The following is a 25,750-nucleotide window of genomic DNA, read 5'->3' on the forward strand; positions in this document are numbered from 1 at the left end:
AAGCCCATCTGGACTGTTCCTGTGTCACCTGCTCCAGGGGACCCTGCCTTGTCGGGCGGGTGGACTAGATGATTTCCAGAGGTCCCTTCCAACCCTAACAATTCTGTGAAATTGTTTTATAAGTCTTCCATATGCCAGTTTTGTTACTGTTGCTACCCAATCCTGTGCCATTGGCTACACAGTATATTAAGGATATTAATGTTTGTGTTTGGTAAAAATTATATTTTACCGTGTTTGGAAAAAAATTATAATGCTTAGAATATGATTGTCCATATCATACTTATTCTATCTTCTTTGTTTGAAGGTTTTATCTTTGGTACAGTTTGAAATACTGGATAGGATTCAGTTGAAGATAAAGCCATCAAAAGTACTGTCTATATATAATCTGAGTGCTTAAACCTCCAGTGCAATTAATAAAGATATAGTCAGCACAATCAGTGATGTTTATAGTTATTCAAGCAACCTTCCAGGGTATGTGCCTGATGTGATTTGAACAATATGAATGTGTGAGGTTTTCTAAACTTTACCCTGCTTGAAGATAAAGGACAGGAAAAAAAAAATTCACATTTTATACTTCAACTGTATGAATTATTGTCTGCCAATACAGATATAATATCAAAAGTATCTCAAATACCAGGTAGGTATTGTCAAGTTACCCAGAAGTAAAATAAATTTTAATAAATATTTCAAGCTTAACTGCCTAATATTAGCAATCAGCATAAAATTATTTTGCTGTAAATATGCTATTCTTAAATTACAACAATTCAACTTTTATAAGTTCTTAATTCATTTACTAAAATAAATGTCACTCAACATGATGAAGTTCATCCCACTTTATTGAGCAATGGGTAATCACCCATTACTCAGAAATTCAGGATTTATAGTCTTAATGAAAGGAATACACTGCAGAAGAACCATGACTATTGTGAGTCATCACTTTTATCGTGCAGTGAAGGTAAAGATGCAACATTTAATAAACTTATGTCCTGTTCTTTATACCCATGCCTTTGTACAGCCAAGCCTTTGTCATAGGCTTATGGCCTAGGCAAAATCTAGATCTTATCCTAATATGTTATGTTGCCATTTCTCCTTTTTTTCCTATGCATGAACACTGGTTCTATGAAAATGTAAATATTTTCTAGTGAAACCTTGAAATCTAGTCCATTTCCTACAACTAAGTCTTTCAGGAGATAAACTGAGTTATTTTTCTTTCTTACTTTCTTCTACATTCTTTCTCATTCTTGATTATATAACTTTTCTCACTGGTAACATTTGCCGACATTAAGCACAAGAATTATTGCCCTTTATTTTTTTCCAGACTGCTTAGTAACCATTTTGTGGCCATCTCGGCTGGCACATTCTGTTCTTAATTAGGTTTACAGATATTTTGACTCATTCAAAGTCTCACTAATGCTCTGTCTCTGGCCCGTAATGGTCTTTTATCACAGGTCTGATTGTTTGCTTTGTCTTTTTGGAGATGGCTGAAGAGTCAGGAAATAGTTCTTTTTGTGTATGTTACAGATGGTTCCATCCACTTACTTTTCTCCTTGCAGATGTCTTCGATGTGTTTTTCCTTCATTCCTCTTCATTTCAGACATTCCACTCCTTGGCACAGACCATCATGAGAATCTTAGTGTGGCTGCATTGGTTTTGCTTGCTAAATTTCATTGCATATCTGGTGATTGTTGTGCCAATTGACACTTGATTGACTCTTCCAAAAGAAAACTGAACGCACATGTGCGTGTGACTGTCTTCACTATCTTACTTGTCAAGCCTGAGAGTTGCTCTCAGGCTTTCCCTATTTGCAGCTCCTTCTTGACAACTGAGCAGTACAACACACTTGAGCTGAGATACTCTCATACTCAAGGTCTTTCACATTCATAATAACTTTTTGCAATAATGCTTATTAGCTTTGCTCATGACCTTTTTTTTTTAACATTTAGGTGAGTAGTTGCACTGACTACTTGTTGACACCAAAACAATTAATCTGAGGGGAAGAGAAATAAAAGAATTTTCTCATAAACTGGTCTGTTTGTAGGGAAGTACAGCTCAGTTTTACAGATGTGAAAACTATGGCTATTTCACATTTGCTTGTATATCCTTGCTCTTCTATATAGTGCCCTGTATCATATGAGCCTCCAAGTACTGCCATGAGGTATGAGGAAATAATTATAGCACTCTAAAATGTGACTAACTAGTAAAATCTACCCTCTGAACTTCCTGACATGTTAAGTTGGTGTCTTTCCTTTGATAACTTATTGCAGCTCAGATGAAATCAAAGGACCTGCGGCAATTCAAAGGAGCTGAGAATTCTTATTGTATTCAAACAATGGGAAGACAGTTCCTGACATTAACACAAACAAATATGAACTTTTCAGAAGAAAGAAAATTGAATGAAACAAATCATCCAACATCTAGCCTTGCAAGGACAAATTATGTCTTCAAGTTTCTTGTATAATCATGCAAAGGAATACCTGCAGCTTAAGTAGCAGTTTTGGACAGGCTGGGCATGCATACAGTAATGTAACTAATTATGATACTTTATACTTAACACCTTTCATCACAAAGTACACTATCAAACACTAGTCATTTGATCCTTACGACATGTCTGTAGAAGGATATTATACTGTTGTAGAGATTGCACACAGAGATTAAATGGTTTGGGTTAGGCCACACAGCAAGTGAGCAGCAGAGCCAAAAGGAGAGCGTGAGTGTTGGCTTCCAGCCCTGCGCTCCAACTACTGGACTGCACTTCCTTAATACTTAAATCCCATATTGCTTCTCTAACAGAGCTACTGAAACTTCTGAGCACTCGTAAATTTTGGTGTAATATCAAACCTGTTGTGTGTCTCTCTCCTGGCTCCTTTATGATGTCACAAAACACTGTAGTGGCACTTTTAAGGGCCTCCTTTCACAGGCTGCCCCAGGTCGCCCAGCCCTGGCGGGGGGTCAGCCTGACATTGTGTAGCTCCCATTCGCTGTCCCCAGTACACAACTGCTGGCTGGTGCTGCTTCTCTGCTCGCTTTGGTCATGGCCTCAGTTGTTATGCCCTTAGCTCTGCTGTGTGAGTGGCTGGACCATTCTGTGCTTAAAGAATTCCAGCTATAGGCTAGGTAATGGGAAACAGATGTCTCCCTGGCACTGCCGGAGCTTTCGGTCCTGCCGCTCCCGTAGCTTCCCACTGGCAGACGTTCAGGTAACTGCTTCGGGACAGCCACGGCCGCCCGGAGCTCTGCCGGTGCCCCGGAGGGCAGAGGGCGAGGGAGGAGGAGAAGGGGGCGAGCGGAGTGGGATCGGCCCTGGGGCAGCTGCCGCGCCGGCGATGGACGGAGCGGGGCCGCTCGCCGGGGCTGCCGCTCGCCCGCTGCCCGCCGGGGCCCGGGGCCACCGCGCTGCCGGCACGGGTCGGGCCGGCCCGGGCCGGGGCACGGCGGAGCACGGGCTCCGCTTCCTGTGACCGGCACAACAAACTCACGTTTGCAAACTCTGCGCTCCACGCTGCGCCGTGGGGGCTCGTGGAGCTGCGTGAAACAGCGCTCCCCGAGCCAGCATGATGCTCGGGAAATGAGGAAAAAACCAGCCACGGAGGGGGAAAAAAAAAAAAAAGGTAGGAAATGCCGAATAGAGAGTGTTGCACGCTGCCTCTTTGTGCAGGATCAGCCGGGGGTGTGACTGAGTCTCCACAGCACCCACCCTCCGGGGTGCCACCCAATGGCTGCCGTGTGCTCCGCACGGCCCCTCCCGCCCGCCCGGCTGAGCGGGACCCGCCGGGACACGGCCCCGACTGGCTCGCACAGGCTGTAACATATAAAGGCTGTCAGCAGCTCCTCTGGCCAGAAGCTTCACAACCAGCACAGTTTTGTTCTTTGGGGGGGTTGTAATAAGAGACACTTCTTCACAAAGGTTCATATCATCACATAGGAGAGTGCTATATATACTGGGAGAATAATAGACTCTGTTCTTTTTTTCTTGGTATTATCCAGAGGTAAGCCATACAGTTCCATAAGTTTGCTTTGCATGCAGTTTTATCAATGCTCATCACATTTGGTGAACTTAAGGTTTGAATGCTATTTCTAAGATGTCCTGCTTTCATGCTGTATATGTTTTCTTTTGCCTACCGATTTATCTCTGCCACATTGTGTCGAAACACTCCATGCCTATGGGGTAGGCATAGCCTAGGATGTATTTTTAATTTTCAGGGGAAAACATGATGTGAGGTTTCTTGCAGTCTCCCTATTTAAGATCTGTAATGTGGTTTATTGACTGATTGGGTGTGATAGCAATGTCACTATTTCAGGAATACTACTAGCTCTGACCATGTACTTCATAATGGTACTTCATCTGGTGTGTTGTAGTAAGACCATCATCACTTAATACAGATATTGAAAATTGCTCAGCAACACGTGTTCTGCCTGTTCTGTTTGTTTTTATGATTGAGCTGACAGACAGAATGGTTTTTCTGATCACAGCCTGCTTTTTCACTTTGTCTTGCTACACAGATGTACAGAATCACATCTTTGGTATTTTCTCTTCTACAGATTTGCTTTCTGCTGCCCTGACTTAAAGCAAAGTACCTCTGTGGCCTATCTGTCTCCTTTGGCCCCAAAATGACAGTAATTGCTGCAATCAGTTGTTCTCTCTTATTTTCCATTCTCTGTGAAACAAGTGCATTAGTGTTACCCAACTCCACTGACCTATTCCTGTCAGACAATAATTTCACTGACATCAAGACGGCTTTGGCAGCTCATCTGGACTCTGCAAAAATTCCCAAAGCCAGGCGGAAGCGCTACATTTCACAGAATGACATGATTGCCATTCTTGATTATCATAATCAAGTCAGAGGCAAAGTCTTCCCACCTGCTTCCAACATGGAATATATGGTAAGTGAACTGTTGATTTCAGAGTAAAATAAATCAGAGTAAATCAGTGATTGATTTTCTTAAACAAATTGTAATGGTTTAGTTAACTAAACAATTTTTTTGATCTATTATTGCTTACTAAAATGTTCTGTCCTTATGTTTTTCAAGCAGCATTAACTTCAGCAAGCAAAAGCTGAATACTGAACTCTGAACCTCTTACTTGCCCTGTTCAATTTTCATTTCCATGTGTAGTCCCAATGAAATAAGTGAAGTGGTGAGTTAACTGCTTGTTGGCCTGAGGAGTAGTATGTGATCACATGCAAACCAAAGTGTTTAAAGTGCTGATCACCAGCTCCATAGTTTTTGTGGAGTACACTGACGTGGATTGCCCTGATGTGGGCAAAAAGACACCAAATGAACCTTTCTATTTATTCGATATGTATTATTTATGGAAGCAATATGGTAAAACTGTTTGCAAAGTAATTAATCTGATACACTGTCTCCTGTTCATGTTTTTCTTACTGCATGTTGGTTTTGACACCTAATACCTTTATCTTTCCATCAAATGCAATGCTGCTTTTCCATGTTTCTCTAGTATGTAGGATTTTAATGTGCACAAAAAGAGTATGTGGCAGGCATTTTCTCCTTATTGGAAAATACTTCTACCACACCTGCAGGAACAGAAGTATCTGTTCCTGCAGGTGTGGTAGAAGTTGCACATTCACTGTGATCTCATACTGCTGGCTAAAGCAGTGTTTGCTACTTTATGTTCAAACTTTGCATACATGCATAATGTGGGCCTCTAATATTAAACATAGGTTGTCCAACTTTTTAATTTTTTTTTATGTTGTAATTAAGGTATTCATGCTGTTTTGAAAGTACAGACAAGTTGTGTCAGCACCATAATAAATGCTTAAAGACACAGTTTCTCAGCAGACAGTTATGACAGCAGACAGTTAATAGGTTTGAGAAGCAGGACACCATCAGCTTGACATAAAAAGGGGATATCAGTAATAAGAGCTCCTCCTTTGTAGCAGCTAATGACTAACAATTTGGACATGTTTCTATCACAGATGTTACCTAAATCTGGATTTCAGCGTATAATCTGTTCAGCATATCCCAGCAGCACCTCAGAATGCTGAGTGCTCTCAGAATATTGCAGGATGAAGACCGTAGGCTGAGTTTGAAGTCTGGTTAAGTGGAAAGGTCAGAGACAGAAAAGCCATAGCGGTCAGAAGTCAAGCTCAGTCATCATTTTCATGTTCTCTCCACTGATGTTTCCTTTGATTCTGTATAAATAAACTTTGTTGTAATGTCTGAGGGAATGGCAGCCTACCATACCCTTCCTTGGCTTGTGTGTTTTAGAAATGTACTCCTGCACTTTGCTTAAGTGAAGCCAGCGCTCTGTCCTATTCCCAAGGGTTTTGTGAATGCAGTGTTCTTAGCCTGTTCAGTAAAGTAAAACAGAAATAAATAGTTGTAAATAGAAAGCTACATTTACAACTACAAAATAGTTGTAGATAGAAAGCAAGCTTCCTGGATTTTATTGAACTCATATACGTAAAATGCCAAGATTGTATCTATATTGGTGGGTATTCTGCTGCAGCTTTGCTGCAACAAAGACACAAAATCAAGATTGAAGTCATGCTCTTTACAGCTGGCAGCTGTTCTTTTCCTTGTCTTTCTTACTATTGCTTTTGCCAGTAGCAACCAGCCATAGGATGTCCCGTGTTCCTGGCAGCATCAGCCCCAACAGTAGTCTCAAGTGCAAGGACTGAAAGCTTTCTTTTACACTTGGTTTTCTAGTCTGAAAGTACTTTGTGACTTCATGCTGCAGAATTCAGATCAGCACCTCAAGCTATGTAGGTAATGAACCAGAGTGCAACTTGAGCTTGAATCCCCAAGTGGCAGCCACCCCTTTGCCATGAATTCTCTTTTAAAATTGTCTGTGTGTGTCCCATGTAACTACAGAGCAAAAAATGCTCAGTGAGCAACATCACACATGGTGTGCTCTGCCATCTGTGTTGTGGTCATGGCACCATCTGTGGAACTTCTTACCTCTCTGACTACAGAAGGAGTTTGGTAGGGGGGCCTGGAAGATGACGTGGTGCTGTAAGCCATACTGAGACTGGAAATGCCATTATCAGTAACTGAGTTTGCTTTGTCCATTCTTTGGTCTCTGAATAATTTCAATGTGTGACACAGCATCTGTTGTGTCTTACAGGGACATGAAGTTGCTGCTGCTATATAAAAAAGATCTTACATTTCTCAATACTTATTTTCATAAATAAGACAACAAACACATTGTCATCAACAACAGACAACATGCATTTGTGCTTGAAAGAACCTTACAGAGTGTGTGTTCCTTTCCTGAATACTATGGAAAAGTTCTGGGGTAGTGAAGAAAATGGCCTATCCCATTTTCCCTAACAATGACTAAAACGGATGTTAGAGATGTCACATGTTAGAGAGCTGGAATTGCTTACAGATGCAGTATATTGTGGAAATCTTTTAAAGTGTGTTGAAACAGAAAAACTAAGCAGTTTTGAAGCACTAGAAAAATATTTTTTTTTCATCTTTTCTATGTTCACTGTCATAGTAAATTGTGTTTTGTTGTTTTTTCCTAATTCTTTTAGGAGCTGTTCTTCTCATTAATTACTGTATCACATCCTCACTTCTGTGCAGTTCCACTTGCTTTTATTTCCACCTCCCTGGTGGGAATAAAACCCCTTCAGGGTTTGGTTGCATGATTTGGTTCTTGTGATTCTAGTTGCCCACACCCAGCCTTTTTTGGGGCATTTCTACTTGATGCATTCTGTTCCTCTCTCGGGTACAGTCTGCTTCTCACATGTTCACCGCAATTACAGATACTTCACACTCCTTAGGCGTTATTCTCTCTGCCCTTACTGTCTAGAAGGTTTATGTACTGTAGGACTTTGGATGAGAGGTCTGGAAGAGCACATGGGTTAGGCAAGGGAAGTTCAGATAAGCAGAGCTGGGAAGTGTTCCAGTTGTCTTTGGGAGAGGTGGCTCTGAGTGCTGCCCCAGCCTGCATGCAGCCCCCCATGAAAGCAGACAGCTGGGGAGTCAGACATGGTGGGAGGCATTGTATCAGTCCCCAGTGAAAGAAGCTGGTTTGTCTTGTGCCAGTTACACTTTGGCAAGTCTTTCTGTTGGGACATTGGCACCCAATGTGTTAGATTTTAAAGTAGTCCTCCTTTTGGTTCTGGTTCTGGAGGTACTGATGCCTTCAACTGGAAGTTTTTCTACAGGTGCAAATCTAGTCAGTGTATATGTGAAGAAAAATGAAAGAAAACAAGAACTTCCAGGCCTGTAATCCATAATTAGTGAGTCTTTTTTTTTTTTTTTTAATTTGGACCTTTTTCTTCCGCATCCTAAGTCTTTGCTTGTGCTTTGAAAGCTGAGGGCATGCCTGCAGAAAGAAAGATGACACCATACTTCTGGCCTGACAAAGGGTGAAAATCATCTACTTGTCTTTGTATATTTTTTGTGGAGAAAGCAGAAAGATTCCATAAAATTCGTGATTCAGAAAAAGTGAGGTGTAGATTTGCCAGCAGCTGTCTAGAGTGAAAATTATGTACATCTGTAGATCCAGTGGAAGCATATGAACAAAGAAATCCCTTTTTCTGAATGCTAATTCTGTACTGTGGAGACCTGTGTTGCCTTTCTGGAACATCTCAGCTACTTGGTAGGCCAGTAAATATTTGCAAGATATTGCCAACTGAAATTGAGTCTCATAAAATATCTTTTAATGTGCATTGGTACTATCTTTAGGTTTCCAAAATATTCTTTCATGAAATATCTGTTCCTATGAGGATCAGAAGTTATTTTTACCTTTCCTACAGTCATCCCCACTCAAGGCCAGTTTCTTCTGTATGGTCTTTGTTGTATCCCACATCACTGTGTTTGTCCAAAAGCTGGTCAAGCCCGTGCTTATGTACAGACATGCTCTTTAAAGCTTTGCATGCAGAAGCAGTAACTGATATAAATGGGCCTTGATGCACACTGAACACCATCCTCCATGGCATTCCCATGCAAAATAGGAAAATCTGTTTCATTTAAGTGTTCTCTGAGGTGATCTGAATGACTTGTTGAAGAGCCATAGTAAAGGCAAGCCATGAGTAGTTTCACTGCTTGCTCTGCAAGGATGAGTCCAGTATGGAGGAACATAATTATTGTTGACTGGCAGTAGTCAACTGTCTGAAGTATAATAGAGGGGGCAGGATTGCATACTCAAAAACATGTTTGTGGAATGCCGGCTGAAGATTTTAAGTGCAAAAAATGCTCTAGATAAACTCGAGCCTGCTGATATATCAAAGATTTTTAGACACAGTTTCAATTCTTTTTTGTTCAGTAACTGCACTTTTGTATTTGGGAAAGTCTGCCCCTGATTGAATTTTGTCACTTTGACTCACTTTGTAGAACTCAAAGTAGTAAAAGATTTCCAGACTAGCCTGAAATGAGTTAGTTTAGCTACCCAGGAGTTATTTTGTGTTTCTCATGAGCTGATGGCACAGGAACTGGAAGAGAATGGAGAATTTCAGCATATTAATTACTAGTAAATCCACATAAAATACCAAAATAGACTAAACAAAGGAAACGACCTATTGTTGTAAAAGAAAAGTAGTTGTGTTCGAAAAGAAGCTCCTGTAGTCCTGTGAAGGAGTCCACGCATGTCATACTGGAATCATGTATACTCTGTGTGGCCCAGGAATGACTCTCGTTGCCAAGGTAGTGTATTTGGATACTTCCTGTCCGAGAAAATTTGCAGGTAACTTCCAAAAGTGCAGGTGACTTCCAAAGTCAGGTCAGAGAAGCAAGGTATAACCCAGTTAGTGCTCACAAATGCACATAACTTCCTTATTATTTCACTTTGAAGTTTGAAAGTCTTGATAAAATTCTTCTGCTGTCAAGGTGATCTTAAAAATATTCTGGGAATATGCAGTAAGTGATGGGTAAGACAAAGTCAGAAAAACCCCAGCAAACCTACTTCAAGTTTTCCAAAGCTGTTCTTAATACCGAAAGCCTTTTGTATGGGCATGGAAAGACTGAGTTAGGTTTTCTCTCCAATTCAATAGCATTTCTGATAAATAAACTTTTCAACTTTTTTACCAATTTTTTTTTACTGTTTTCAGTGTGGTTTCTTACAGACCATTCTAAATCTTTAAGGACATTTTGTTCTTGAGTCATTTGCCCTGGCTTATTTACATGGTCCCACTGAAATCATATATGTTTGTGAGTAAGGACTGCAGGGCTAGTTCCTTCAAGATTTATGTCTAATGAGTTGGATAGAGTCTCTTAATTCATGTACTTTATCCGTGGCCTGTTGCAGGACTTCCTTCTGCATTACATACATATGGTTTTCATCTTGTCTACTCTTGAACACATATAGTGATGCTGTCTCAGTCACATCTCTTGGCAAATATTTTACCTTAGGAATAGAAATTATTTCCAAATGTCTAACCTAAATATTTCCTTCTACAGCGCAGATAATTAATCTTTATATGCATTTTTAAACTGCCAATACAATTTCTGTCATTTTTCATTTCAAAAAGTTACCCTTTACATATTTACTGACAGTTTTCTTGGCATTAAGGTGCATATTATCTTTCCTCAATTTGCATGTGCGTGTCATTACAATACTTCTGCATATTGGATCAAATTACAGTTGCACTCCATTTACAGTTCCTTAGTTAAATTAGTGAACAAGACCCTTAGATGTCAAAGAAGATTAGGCCCATCATTTTAACTGTGCATGTCTAACTGCCATAATGCAACAAAGAATTTACTGTAAAAGTTACTGGCAGCCTACTTTTTCCATTCAGTAGCCCTGTTCCCTTAAATCCTGCATACATAGTGAAGTTTGAAATAAAGTAACCAGATGACGAGTCAGGGTGCAAAGTTCTTGATATGCTTTTCATCATGCTAGAGTACAAAATAAATGCAAGTGTAATCCACCTCAGTCTTATGCTTGGAGGCTCTCCAGTATGGGCCTCCTGTCCCAGTCTGCCATGGCTTTTAGCTTGTTCTATGCTGGGAATTCACAAGTGAGGTAAGAACAAATGAGCAGGTGTATAATAGTGGAATGTGTTCACTGGTTCCAGTTTCTGCCTCCTACCACCTGATTTTCTGTTTAGCCAATTAATGTCCCTTCTGCCTAGTACCATAACGCAGCACCAGGAATGTCTGAAGATCATGGGCAAATGAATTCTAGAATAGTGATCCTCTCAGAAAATTAAAATAGTATGGATGCAGCTGATGTGGTTCACATGGTTACAGTTAATGGTGTCTGTCTGCATCACAGCCTGGAAAGGAAGCAGTTGTGTCACAGCATACTCAGCCTTTTTCTGCAGGAGAGGCACAACGTGGCAACTGACAGAGAGAAAGCAGGAATAAATGGAGCTTACTTTCTGCTGATTTTGGCATAATAGACTTACCTAGGTCTCTTTTCCCTCACAGGTGAGTTTAGCTACTTACATATTTCCTAGTGCACTAGTGTGAATAATGCAGCACTGAGCTACTTGGCTATCACTGATATGTCGGGTGTTGCCCATTTTTCCTGCAGTTTCATTGACAGAAAGCTAGGAAAGGCTGTTCAGTCTCAGTAACTGGTGTTCATTTAGGGTCAAATCCAAGTGGATGTTACTGATAAGAAGTACAAAAGCCATCTGTTATGTTCAGAGTGAATGACAGAAGACCTGTTCAAGAGTTGAATGGAAAAGACTCTTCCTGGAAAGCACTCCTTGAAAAATCTGAAGAACTTCCCCAAAAATGCTGTTGTTGTTAAAATTTTGTGGAAAAGAATGACTGTGTTAAACTTGCTTTGGTACTAGAACTCTTTTCCAATGTTTTATGCATAACAATTTTAAAACATCCATCTTGGTGGTGTTTTAGAAAAGAATATTTACGTTATTTAAATTTAGTATTAGCAGAAAGCCTTCTAGGAGTTTAAACAAACAAAAAACAACTTAGTAAAGTCTCAGATAGAAAAGCAGCTTGCCCAGAGGCCTCAGACATTCCTTTATTATTAAATGTAGCACCTCTTGAACTTCTTGGCTGAAAACAGAGACAGGGCATTTTTCACAAGAATCTTGATCCAAAGTACACAATACTTTGTTTCATACGTGAATGGAGATGATAGTAACCTTAAACCTCTCAATGTTTTTGCTCTCCTTCTCCACCTGAAAAGATAAATAGTCTATTACAGGTCTGTGAAAATGTGTATCCTAGAGGCAGCAAAAAATGGAAGCCCCAGGATAGCCCCTTGTTTGCTTTTTGTGCACAGAACCTTCAGCTCAGGCTCCTCCATGTATGAATGCATCTGCAGGTGCCCTGGGATGGAGTTTGAGGTCTGTTTAAATGAAACTGAGAATTAACTGGTTTTGCACATCTATCTACCTGTCACTGATATCTGCTAATCTGTATCAAGAGAAAGAATCTTAAGTTGAGCTTTCTTTTTCTGAGAATAAAGAACTATTATTCTTTATTCTGCAGAAAGAGGAAGCTTCTATGTGTTTTCTTTAAGTCATGCTGTCATATCTTTCAGCTAGAGCTGTTTAGAAAACAGTAAGTATTTTCTTTGGGAACTTTTAAAGAAATTAAGAACATTTTTCCTTTTGATGGAAAGCTTCAGTGGTTAATAACAAAGAAAAGCAGAATGTATATTTTTTTCTGTATATAAGAAAAATGAAACACCACAAAACAAATACATTTTCATTCACGTTTTATGTTTCTAAGAAAATACAATTTGTTCTGATCATATTTAAAATGATAGAGGTCGAACACTCCTTTTCAGACTTCTGACCAATTGTCAGGGTGACACGGAGCTAGAGTTTGGTCCTTTTTGTTACCACTTCTAAGATAAGCTGTTGCCAATTAAAATATGCCTTGCAGGAGGTTAGAAAAGCACTGAATATTTTCAGATATATAGCTGTGATATTTAACTTTTCCAAAAGCTAAACAAATAGTAGAATATCAGAGAAACTTATTGTTATTAAATCTGACAGCATACCAATTTTCTTTATTTCTTATTGTCTGAAAGCCTGATGCCAAACATGAAAGGAAGTTCAGACAACATTTAGAAGAAAAAAAAAAAATTGACTACTAACAGTGGTAAAGCTTCAAATGATAGCACTTTGTGTTTGCACCACGTAGACACCCAGGAATATAAGCTTCTATGTAAAACACAGACTTGAATTTTCATAAGAAAAGTATTTCTGGTAGTGAGGTTTCTTGGGAATATGTCTGGTGATGCCTGGATTAAGCCAGACCTTCTCATACTGAGCCCTTCAGAAGTGTGACTCAGATGTTTGGAGGTTTGGATATATGAGAGTAAATTTGCTATAAAACATTTCAGAGTTTTACTTTGAGTTGCAGTGGATTGTTAGACAAGCAGCTTGATGTATTAACCCTCTGTTTATTTGCAGAAGAATGACATCCAGAGCTTTGATTCCCATCAAGATATTTTTCTCTAGAGGGTAGACTGGAAATTTTCTGTGTAAACTTTCTAATTATTACCTAATGCATGTGAGAAAGTAGCTGCATGTGTGGTAGGCACCAGTTACAATATACATACAAAAATTTCTAACAGGTGGCTGTTGAGATAAAAAAACCAAAAACATATTCTTGGAGAGAGAGAGTCTAAAGTCCAAATGATCTCAGAGCCTAAATAAATATATAAAGTTTGCCACATCTCTCTCTAAGTTCCAATGAGCTCATATGTTTTCATCACACAGTATGTATTGAAAAAAGTGGGAGCACAAAGACGAGGCTCTGTCAGTCATTCTGCTGTGAAAGCATGTAGGCAGAAGGGCTGTTGGGTTGTTTTATTAAGCTTTCTGCAAGATTTGGCATAGTGGACATGGTGGGAGGTCCTACAGGATTTTTCTAAACTTGACAGTGCTGCATGTCTGGCTGTATGAAAGAGAAGGGGAGCAAAGGACTCCTGTGTGCCCTGCACGCTGCTGTGGGATTTGAGACAGCTGCCGCACGTGCAAGTGCGAGCGGTGCAAGGCTGAGTGACCCGTGAGGACAGGACCTGTGTGTTGGAGGGTAGCAGCCTACATCTGCTAATCCACTCTGGGACTTGCACGAGCAACTGTGGAATGCAGCTGCACAGATGGACTGGACATGTTGGATTTCATCCCTTGGCTTCACAGTGTTTTTATCACAGGAAGAAATTGCTTGAGTCAAGGTTTTCTTCTTTCTCACTTGTTGTCATTCTGGAAGTAAGAGCTTTTGATCTTCAACTAGGCAAACAAAGAGAAGCAGGGAGCTACTGGGGAGTAAAATAATATGTTTGAGGTGGAAAGGCTAATTTTTTTAACTGATCATTGCTAAAAGAAGGTCATACTGGCCTTCTTTCTGAGATGCCTAAGAATCGCTGTTTGAATGAATGATCTGTTTGTGTGAAATAACAATCAGAATATCACTAATATGAATCCAAAGTAAACATTTATAGATGAAAAGCAAGATGCCAAGACTGGAAAAAAAATTGCTACTTTTATTGCTTCAAAATATAGCAGTGTTGCCATGCAACTCTCTTCAAATTGTGTATCCCAGTATTGCATTTGCCATCTCTTCATATAACTGCACTTCTGTAAAGAAGGGAGTTGCAGAAGGAAGTGGTTAGTGAACTTCACCTGTTTGCGCTGGATTTGTCTTCACATCTCTACCCAGTGTTTGTCACTTCAGCTGTACAGTTGGTGGCAGCCAGCTGAAGGTCTGGTCACACCACAGCTGTCCTGGCACAATGGGCAGCAGCCCTGACTCAGGGAATTCCTAGGAAGGTAGTGAGTGACCAGGGTGTGTGTGTTGCTTAAAGTACTTGTTTTACCATTGGGAAATATGCACAGTATTATCTTAGCTGATACGTCATTTAAAAACAACAAAACAACAAACAGACCAAACACGAACAGCGAGGCACTGAGGGCTGCTGATGGTATTTAATATTCAGAGCAATGTTCTGCTGAGGTTCTCTTGTGCTCTTTTGCAAGTTAGGAGAACTTCCTACTTACTGGCAATAAAAATGAGCTGGGAAAGAGAGAAAATCATGATGGCAAAAGAAGAACAGAAACAAAGGTTTGGATTCCTTGAGTGTTTTACAATGATCATTAACACAGTCCTTAGGCTACCAGGTAAAAACATATCTCCACAATTAACCCACATCTTCTATCAACTCCACAATTAGCCCACATCTTCTATCTCACACAGGGCAGGAGCACTCCTACTTACCACATTTTGTTCATATTTTCTTTGTGACAATGAGGGCTGTAAATTTAAGTGCTTCTAAAAACATCCAGTTTACCCACAGATATCCACACAGGATGGGAAAATAAAGAATACAGTGTATGGCTGTGTATTCTGTTCCCTTTGCATTTAGATCACAAATTCTTGCTACCTGTTGCTGTTAATAATAATTTCAGAGTACTTGCAGAGAGGAGAAGTCATTGTCATTTGAGTGATTAGGTTTGTCTCCTAAGACATTTATTGAGCAGAGTGTGAAGAAAACCGGCTCCATTTAAGTGATTGAGGACTACAATTCTGCCTGCAATGAAAATGAGCAGAACCATGTTTCTAAGTTCTATTAAAAATTGTTATGTATGTAATTCCTCAAATTTAAACATAGGTATCAAAGTAGGAAGGGAACAGCCAGTTATTTTTCAACAAATGTTGTGGACAGGTCATTGTAATATTGTAGTTGTTTTCTTTTTCGTCATCAGAATGTTTACTCAGCTTCACCATTGTTTTAATACCTAAGAGCATAGTTGTGACCAGGGCCTCCTGTTCCAACCAAGCACAAAAGGACAACTTCATCCTTTTTACATGAAAATTATCTAAGAACAACTGACAGACAGCTATAGAAACAGCTACAAAAAGGAAATATATGAGGGTTCTGTGACCCAAAATATTAAAAGGTTTTCCTTGGTGAAGGAAGCCCACTTTTGGTGCTTCAAGAAATTTCACTGTACATGAAAGAGATTTTACACTCTATTGCTTATTACACATTTTGGATATTAAATATTTTACTATTTGTTTGCAGAGGGAAACAAACAAAATCTAGGATGAAATTCTGGCTCACTGGCAAAATTCCTGCTGACTTTATTAATGCTGAGATTTTACTGCTAACTCTCAGCATGCACATGCTGTGTGAGTGCAAAGAACACCCCAGAGCTGCCTCATGAAGTGGTCTCAGATGTTGAAACTCTCCATGTAGAAACACTGTCCTGTTCCTTGTATTCAGACCTCTTGACAATTTTCAAGTGAGATGTAGTTTGGAAGTGTTGTTTTGCAGGGAGCAGTACAGAGAGCACAGTCAGAGAGCTTTCTAGGAAAATAATCTTTGGCTCAAGAAAGAAAAATAAATTGGCCAAAGGATGTTCATTTCAAGTTGTCAGTGGAAGTGTGGTGACAGGCTTTAACTCTATTGTGGCTCAGTTAGACCCGGTTGAGAAATGGCAAGGTTTCCATGCTGGACCAAATCAGTGATCTGGAGTTTGGGGGGCATCTTTATACTGGATAGAAGGCAACTTCTTCCTCAACTACTTGCAACCTAGAAAATGAAAATTAGCTGTCCCCAGGGAGTGGATGATCATATTTTGGCACTAGGAGTTTGCATGATCAGCACTTCAGGATGAGTCACCTTCTTAGATCTTAACCCATTGAGTATGAAAATCTTTTTCCTTTTTCTCTTTCACGATTTTGTGTTCATGTCAGGCAGCTTTATTGGATGTGTATTATAGGAACACTGCATTGCCTATATTTCAGTTTGTAATTTTGTTTATCGCTCTGTTTCTTTTAAATTCTTTGCTAATTATCTTGAGCTTTTTAATTTCTCCTTGTACAGAAACTGTCCCTCTCTCTTCCAAGTTACTTCAGTTTCTCTTTCTAGGATATATTTGCTTTTCTTGGTATGCTATTTATCCATGTACACATAATGAAGCGATATGGCTTTAAAATCCAAATGTCTTTGCTCTGTTCTCTTACATGCTCAAAACAGGGGTCTGAACTCTGATAAAAGTTAGTACAACTGTGTACTCAGGATCAGACTTTTTTTGAAAGGGTCAGCTAATGTCACAGTCTCTTACAATATTTTGGGTCATTATGAGGTAATATTTTTCACTTTCAGCCTATATAAATTGTTTGGCTTTCTGTAGAAGCATAGAATGGTTTGGGTTGGACAGAATCTTAAAGATCATCCAGTTCCAACCCTCCTGCCATGGGCAGGAACTAGACCAGTTTGCTCACAGCTCCATCCAGCCTTGAACACTTCCAGGGATGAGGCATCCACAACTTCTCTGGGCAACCTGTTTCATTGGCTCACCAGCCTCACACCAAAGATTTTCTTGCTCATATCGAATCAAAACCTAGTCTCCTTCAGCTTTAAGCCATTCTCTCTTATCCTATCACTTGATCCCAGTGCAAAAAGTTTCTTTCCAGCTATTTTGTAGGTTCACTTCAGGTGCTGAAAGACTCTATAATGTCTCCCTTATGTGTTCTCTTCTTCTGGTGATCATCTAGACATAGTCCTGGAAGGACTGTGAGCACCTTTTTGTGTGAAAAGATGAAGTAAATCAGGAAGGTGAAGCAATCAACTTCTCCCATGAAACACAAGTCATTTACATAGCAGTAGGGGACTCTGTAGAGGCTTTTCACCAGCCTGCTAATGAAGGAATGCAGGAAATTTAAAGATTCTGCATATGCACCCCTTCCCCTTATCCCTTAGTCAGTAGTTATTTTCCTTCTCTTTGTTTCTATTTTTTTTAATGTTTTGCAAAAGTTTGATCTGTCCAGAGAGGGATCAAGTGTGAGTAGATAATGGAAAGCAGAGTGCACTGTACATGACAAACTCACAACATTTTAACTGAGTTAGAAACAACACCTGAAACCTTTACAAATTCAGTGCTGCAGATGATTCCTGATAACCAGAAATGAAGCTGAGGAGAAGCAAAAGTGAACTAGAAATGCCCTTGCTGTCCAAGGCAGGGACTGTGCCTTGCTTAGAGAGTGTTAATAGTGAAAACCTAGTCCATTCTTCACATTTCTTTCAAACACCTAACATGCTATTTTGCGAGGCAGTTCAGTACACAGAAATGTGGTGGGTGGAAGTCAGGATGTTGGCGCTTTTTGTGCGAATCCAGTGCATGTTTAGATTACTGTGGGAGTGCAGACAGGTCACTTGGGAGCAAGCACGCAAACCTCATGTTCAGCCTCCTGGCAGGAGCACTCGTGCCAGAAGCATGATTAATCCCAGAAAAGGAGGGTGTTTATGGGGTGTCACAGTCCTGGCAGAGCAGCCCCTTATAGATGCACACCAGGCAGCTGTGTTTGGACCCACGCGCTGGATCCGTGAGCTCCTCTGCTCCCCTGGGCAGGCTCCAAACACCGGCTGTGGCCCCAGCCTCTCAGGCACACTCCCCAGGCACTCTTTTATGTTTGTACCTACTCTTTAAGCCCTCTTTTTGGGACCACTGCTGTACCACAGGGATTATAAAGGGGGTTTTATACACTGGCCACATGCAGCTAGTAAACTCAATGGCAGAGATACAAAGCAAAATAAATGTCCTTGCAGAGTTTTCTTCGACTTAGGCCCTAGAGCATATCCTGGGTTTTGGATTTTTTATCTCCAGCTCCTCCAAGAAACTCCCATAATTTTTCAGGGCTGAAGTCTAAGTGTTCCCTGGCTTGAAGAGTATTCCTCTGTAGCATGCTTCTTCTTAAGACTTCTGTCTTTTGTCCCTCTACTAGCAATTTGCTTTGACTTTGTCCTGGAAAATTTTCCGAACAGGTGTAAAATAAACCTTCTCTTCTTTAAGCACAACCCATTTTACCATCCCTAAGGTGGTTCCACTTGAATGGAAAATGATTGGTGTTAAGGAGTCTTACTGGTCTCTGTTGTGCTTCTTCATCTTTAATCAAGGAGGTACCTTACCCACCCCATATTTTCAAAAGCTTGGTTCAATGGTCTAGCAATTTCATAACATTTACTGAATTTTGTCCTTCTCACTAAGAGAAATTTCACAAAGTACTAGAGTCAGATCATGAATTATTGTCCTAGTCTTTTCATTATGACCCATCTTTTCACTCTTCAGGTTGGTGAAATTAAAACTGGATTCAGTGTTAGAAATTATTATTAGCTCATTGTACAGAAAATATTTGTGATGTAGGCCACTTTATCCTTTGATAAGTTAATTTCTGACTTTGCCTCTTATTTCATGCCTCAGAGAGCATACTCTTTATTTCATAACCACTCAAGATATATGAGTTTGTGTTTGTGTTTAAAAAGAACTGATGGTCTGCATAAACAATTTTACCACATTGTGTTCTGCCTTTCTACTTGCAATTCACTACAACTATTCTGCACCTAAACACTCCAAGAAGGGTATTCCAAATATACATGTAATTCCAGAATCTACAGCCTACTTGGGTATCCCTTAAACACTAAGATATAGTAGGATTTGTGTGCACTTGTAATGTAACAATGTGAGATATTCTTTATCAGGAGTTCCAGCGGTTCAGTAGGTTCTGTTGCCAATATCTCCATTATTTCTGATACAAACCTGTTTTGCTATGGAGAAAACAGCAGTTACAAATCAAGCATGTAACTGAGCAGGCAAAGCATATAAAGGAGACAGTGTTTAAGTTCACTTGTCATGTTCCAATATTGGAGAACTTAAGTCAAATTGTCTGTTCTTACAGAGCTGTTATCGTTTTTATATCAGGCAGTGAGCAATGCCAGTTCCTGCGCAGAATAAAGTAGTGAAATCTATACTGTACCTGGAAACTATCCATAGTCTTTGCCTTTGTGGAATCCCTTTCTTGACCTTGTGACCTCAAATATGAAGAGCTGCCACACACATTGGCTCTGGCTATAGATATTCCTGAGATCCTATTTCTAATGTGTTGGGGTTTTGTGGGGTATGTAATACCTATTCTGAATTGTTCTTCCTTGTGTTCCTCTCCTACACTTTCTATCTGAGTCCCAGCCAACATTTCACTCCTCTCCACACATGGATCTCATCAACACAGAAGGGAAGATGGTAGGAGAATGCTTGTTTGGTGAAGGGCTTTTCCAGAAAAAAAGGGAGAGATCAGAATACTTGGCTTCCTCTAATGATATGGGAAGGAATTCTGTCCAGCAAAAGGGCAAATCCCGCTGGATTCTGTACATGCTGCTCCACAGTTCTCTTCTTAGTTCTAGATCTGATGTATCATGATAATATATTTATGAGTTAAGGTACTTGCTTCTTTTGTTCTAGCACTTTGATAATTATCTGCTTTTTTTCTGTTCTACTGCTAAGGATACTTTATTTTGTCAGGTTTGGGATGAAACTCTTGCCAAATCTGCTGAGGCTTGGGCTGCTACCTGCATTTGGGACCATGGTCCTTCCTATCTTCTGAGATTTTTGGGCCAGAACCTGTCCGTAAGAACTGGAAGGTAAGAGGTTATCCTACAAAGCAACTATTTTGTCAGCCTTTGAACAGCCTTTAAGATCCAGATCTTGGATGAATGCAAGTGTCATTCAGTATTCTATGTCTATATCTGTAGAATATATCTATATCTGCCAATGTTCGTTTGGCTCAAGAATATTATTGCTTAATACTGTGACCCTGGTGATGTGAAGAGAAATCTAAAATGACATGTTTTTCTTTCATTTCTTTCCAGGTATCGATCTATTCTCCAGCTGGTAAAGCCATGGTATGATGAGGTGAAGGATTATGCTTTCCCTTATCCTCAAGACTGTAACCCTAGGTGCCCGATGCGATGTTATGGACCCATGTGCACCCACTACACACAGGTGATATAAATTTCCTCTATTCAAAATCTCATGTCCAAAACTAAACTTTCCTATGATGTATTTATACCCCCCTCTCTCAAATAAATGTATGTCTAAATCTATAAATATATGTATATATATATTCCTTTTCAATTTGGACTTCACCAATAATAAATATTTATTCAGATGGTTTGGGCCACTTCCAATCGTATAGGCTGCGCAATCCACACATGCCAGAATATGAACGTCTGGGGATCTGTTTGGCGGCGAGCTGTTTACTTGGTATGCAACTATGCCCCAAAGTGAGTTGCTCTCTTTTATTTTTGTTTATTTTTATACTTTGTGCATGTTTTGGTCCTCTCATAGGACTGCTTACTCCTCTTTCGGCAGCATGACCTCTCTTTGTGCTTTTTCTGTGGGCTGCTCCTTTGTTCAAGCTTTCAATCTGAACATACGGAAATGTATGACTTCAGTGTACAAGGAGGAAAAGGAATCAACTTGATGTGTGTGGAACAAAACAAAAAACTGCTTTTCTGTTATTGCTGCTACTATTATTATTATTTTATTTTTTGCCTTCTTTTTGCTGACTTCACTTTACTTTGAATTCCTTATTTCTTCACTCTTTTATAGATAGGCATGGTGGACTAGACTTGCTCAGGTAAGCAATCCTGCTGTAGGTCAGGCTCTTGATTTACTTACAGGTGGGCCTGTGCAAACCTTATGAAATTCAGTAAGGCCAAACACACCTAGACTGGGTTAATCCAAGCCCAGGTACAGGCTGGGTAGAGAATGAAATTATAGCAGCTCTGAGGAGAAGGACTGGTGGGTGTTTGTGGATGAAAAGCTCAATATGACTTATCAGGGCATGCTTGCAGCCCAGAAAACCAGCCATATCCTGGGCATCAAAAGAGATGTCCCCAGCAGGTGATTCTCCTCCTCTACTTTGCTCTCCGTCTGGAGTGCTGCATCCAGTTCTGGGATCCTTAGCACAAGAAAGATGTGGACCTGTTAGAGCAGGTCCAGAGGAGAGCCACCAAGTTGATCAGGGCTAGGATACCTCATTTATGAAGGCAGGTTGAGAGAGTTGGGGCTGTTCGGCCTGGAAAGGAGAAGGCTCCAGAGAGACCTTGTATCCACCTACCGATACCTAAAGGGGTCTTGCAAGGAAGCTGGAGAGGGACTTTTCACAAGGGCACATAGTGATAGGACAAGAGGGAATGGCCTTAGCTTAAGATTGGTAGGTTAGATTAGACATTAGAAAGAAATCCTTTACTGTGAGGGTGGTGAGGCACTGGAACAGTTTACCCAGAGAGGTTGTGGACTCTCCATCCCTGGAGATATTCAAGACCAGACAGGATGGGGTTCTGAGTAGCTCAGTAGGGTTAGTGAGAGGTTCCCTGCCTATGGCAATGGGGCTGGAACTAGTTTGTCTTTCAGGTTTGTTCCAACCCAATCCATTCTGTGATTCATTCTTTGATACATGTTGCCCACAGGACATGTGACCATGCTACATAATCCATAGCATTGCTTCCATATAAAGTCCATCAGCCTAAGTTCCATGTGTGCAAATCTATCTCATCTTGCCTTCCGTATTAGGGTCTGTCAAAATACAGCTCACACCTATAGGTGTCCGTATATCCCATAACGTGAAGAGGTCGGTGTTAGGTTGAAATGCAGAAATTAATTTTCTGCCAGCATTTCCTAGACATCATCCCAAGCTTGCCTTTGGGTGCAGAATGAGTCAGTAAAGTGTGGCTCTGGAAGAGCTTCAGTTTGCGGTCTGGTTTGCACCACTGTTGCAAAAGCTGCAGAGACAGTGTAAGTGGCTGCTTGCTCTGACTGTGTATTGGGCAAAGACACAGTTCTGTATAGGAACCTGAGTATAATTAACTGAGCATGTTTTCCATAAACTCTTGGTGGCACAGGTCCATTTGTGGTAAAGAATATGCAAGAATATGTCATTACTCTAGCTGTTACATGAGTAAAAAAGAATTTTTAAAGGTTTTTCTACTGAAAAAGAGATAGGATTTCATAAGAAAATTTACTTCGAGTAAAAACCACCTTTGGAAATCAAGGAGATTTCTCTGTCCTTTTGTCTTCAATATTTACTGGAAAAAGATTGTAAGAAATGAATGTGAGGGAGCAAAGATTAGGCAGCAAAGACTCTATCTGACTTATAGCTCCACAACATGGACAAGATTAAATCAAAGATTCTAAGATAATTTTTTTATATATCCTAGTTTGAAAAAAAAAAAAAAATTATAAACTTCCTGGAATACTTATCTCACTTTCATATATAGGGATAAAATGGATTTATACATTAGGCATTTTTGGAAACTAATTTAGTGTTTGTGTATCAGCTAGCAATGACATTAATGACATTTTATATTTTCTGAATCTAAAAGTCCCACAGCTTCTTGAACCAAAGCTTGAAGTTGCAAGCTCTTTCTCTGTGTAAAATATTGAGCAGATCTTTCAGCCACAGGAAGTGGAATCATGATTTTCACATCTACTTCTTGCAGGGTCACAAAAATGATATTGAGTCATCTTCCCTGGATTAATTTTGTATTTCTAGATTTAATTGAGTTAAGAGCATTGGGCTTAGGGTCCTTAGGCACACACTCAGAAGTCTCTTTGCCACTCAGTGAAGTCTGTGTCCTTCTGAGTAACCAGCACATCAGAAACTCCTCTACAGAGGAAGGGAGTGAATATTGCAGTCCTAATCTGAGTTACTAAGATTGGAATTTGGCAAAGATTTAGGATTTAGAACTCCAATAATTTTCACTGATGCCATGCTGTAACACAGAATAATATTTATGCTTCTGAAATGAGTGAAAACCCCCTAAAGTTAAGGAGGATAATTTCAGTTTAGAAAGGCCCCAGATTATCTAGTGGTCTCAAGTCTGCCATGTGTTGCATAGAAAATGAAGCAGAAAGCAGTTTTCAACAAACTCTGAATTTCCATATCTGTTATCAGACTAAATATATTTCCTAAGCACTTAGTCTGCTGTACTCATTTGGAAGAGAAGTAGGAATGAGCAAATTATTTGAGATTCCTACTTTCTTCCAAGGCACAACCCAGACCAGGGCTTTTGATCCAGTATTACTGGCTGGGAGGTGGGGAATGACAAAATGTTTCATAAATAATTGCATTACTCACTGCTGTTCCACGTCACATGCAAACTAAAGGAAAGTTCTTTGCTCTGTGAGACATAACATTTAAATAAAAATCTAATTTTAACTTTCTGCCTACATCATGAGTGTTACATGATTCTCTAAAAGTTTGTGGTTCACTTAAACCCCTAAAAGTCTGGATGTGTTTTTCAGATGTTCCTAGATGTTTCAGTGTTACCTCTTTTCATATGATCACTCTCCAGACTTTGTACCCCTTTATCCCTAGGGTCTATTGCACACCTCTATTCACCAAACACCCTACTTCTCTCATTTGCATCTGTGAGACCTCTGAAAATGCCCCAATCCTGTCCTTTTAATAGCTTTTTATCTTCCTTTTTCTCTAATGAATTCAGCCTCAGAGCTTCACAATGTGAACCTAGGCTGGTGCAACCTAAGAGTAAGGTTTCACTCAGTTTGTTTTTCCATCTTCAAAGCACAAGCTTTTAAGATAACTGCCAGAGAAGAATGTGCTCAAGGAAAACCTTGCACCATTGCTTATTTTGCTACTTTTCATAATTATAGACCTCCAGTAAAAAATACTCTTGTCATGGGATCAGAGAACCAAAAATCACTTGGTTGTAGCAAAAGCAAGAAGAGTGGGACTTCACCACTGAGACTAAAGGATGTGGAATGAATATTACTTGCCTGGATTCACATGATCATTTTCCTGCTCTTTCCTGGGAATTGCTAGATCAATGTTTATCAGTAAACTGCAGAAATAAACTAATGTCATGTTTTTAGTAACAGAGCATTTATGGTATATCAGTGGAGACATTAATCACTCAAAACAAGTATGGTTGATGATTTGTTTTTTCTTCCACTCTGCAATTATTAAGCATTCTTTTTCATTTTTTATTTTCAGGGGGAATTGGATTGGAGAAGCACCATATAAAGTTGGAGTCCCATGTTCAGCTTGTCCTCCAAGCTATGGAGGTTCTTGTATCGACAATCTTTGTTTCCCAGGAGTAACATCAAACTACTTATACTGGTTTAAATAAGTTAACATTATTTTAAAGAAAACTCACAGATGAGTAACAAGAACCTTGTGTATTGAATTTTGCACATATTATATATAGAGAGATATTGTAATAATACTCTGATATTTTCTTTTTGTATGCTTTTGTATAATTAGCTTTCAAAGTACAGTGTAATTTGGTTTTAACACTTTGGGATTTAAGACTCACATTATCCCTTTCAGATTAACATTTTGTTAAAGGAGAGCAAACTCATTTTAATCTTAGCAGGTGTAGCTTCCTGAAGATTAGACTATATTAAAAGCACATGAGAGAATAGAATATTATTTCCTTTAAAAAATAATAGCTCTAGAAAGAGAAGGGTCATTGCTTAATACTGTGCTTTAAAAATGGAGTGTGACATGCAAAGGAACAAATTGTCCTCACACTCCCAATGGTTCCTCCTGTTTACACCTGTGCTTTCACCTGCAATGTCAGTGGGACACAGAGCAGAGGAAAACATATGTGCAAGAGAAACTGCGGGATATTACCTACCTCATGCACAGCATCAGTTCATTTATGGTGTTTCAAGAGTTCAGCACATGGCTGCTGCTATCACATGTCTGTGTGCAGACAGGAATATTAAAGAGAATGGGGAGCCACACTGACTAAGATGCAGTGGCTGTTAACTCACGTGCCTAAAGTCTTATCTAGATAGAAGGCTACATCACTGTAAAAATGCTGGTATAACAGCACAGCTTGACTCTACCTTCCTGTATTTCTGAACACAGTCATAGTTCTATAATGGTGCTTTGCAGGAGTATATTCACTCTTTTACAGGAAGAAATATATTGCTACAAAGCAATATACATCAATACATGACATCCATAGAGGTTTTGACACTATAGGTTTACCAGTATATATGTTATTCCTCTGACTGAAATTCAGTTGAGAATCAGGGGAGAT

At 39.7% G+C, this 25,750-nt stretch overlaps 1 protein-coding gene across 1 annotated transcript; it reads left to right on the top strand.

Moving 5' to 3' along the window:
* Window positions 1–3,814: 3,814 nt before the first annotated feature.
* Window positions 3,815–25,116, top strand: PI15 (peptidase inhibitor 15). Its single transcript, XM_041412924.1, has 6 exons — window positions 3,815–3,986; window positions 4,540–4,881; window positions 20,199–20,317; window positions 20,546–20,678; window positions 20,844–20,959; window positions 24,694–25,116. Exons 2-6 carry the CDS (start codon window positions 4,609–4,611, stop codon window positions 24,827–24,829), a joined length of 777 nt encoding a protein of 258 aa, XP_041268858.1. The 5' UTR covers window positions 3,815–3,986; window positions 4,540–4,608; the 3' UTR covers window positions 24,830–25,116.
* The last annotated feature ends 634 nt before the right edge of the window (window positions 25,117–25,750 follow it).

This window comes from Onychostruthus taczanowskii, unplaced genomic scaffold (assembly GCF_017590055.1).
Source record: "Onychostruthus taczanowskii isolate IOZ18803 unplaced genomic scaffold, ASM1759005v1 scaffold4, whole genome shotgun sequence".
In the NCBI taxonomy this organism is placed as follows: Eukaryota; Metazoa; Chordata; class Aves; order Passeriformes; family Passeridae; genus Onychostruthus; species Onychostruthus taczanowskii.

Excerpts from the sequence above, each read along its gene's own strand:
- PI15 (XM_041412924.1), top strand. The coding sequence starts at position 4,609 with ATGACAGTAATTGCTGCAATCAGTTGTTCTCTCTTATTTTCCATTCTC. Across the intron at positions 20,318-20,545 it reads CTGTCCGTAAGAACTGGAAG|GTATCGATCTATTCTCCAGC; the intron begins GTAAGAGGTTAT and ends ATTTCTTTCCAG. Across the intron at positions 20,960-24,693 it reads GTATGCAACTATGCCCCAAA|GGGGAATTGGATTGGAGAAG; the intron begins GTGAGTTGCTCT and ends TTTTATTTTCAG.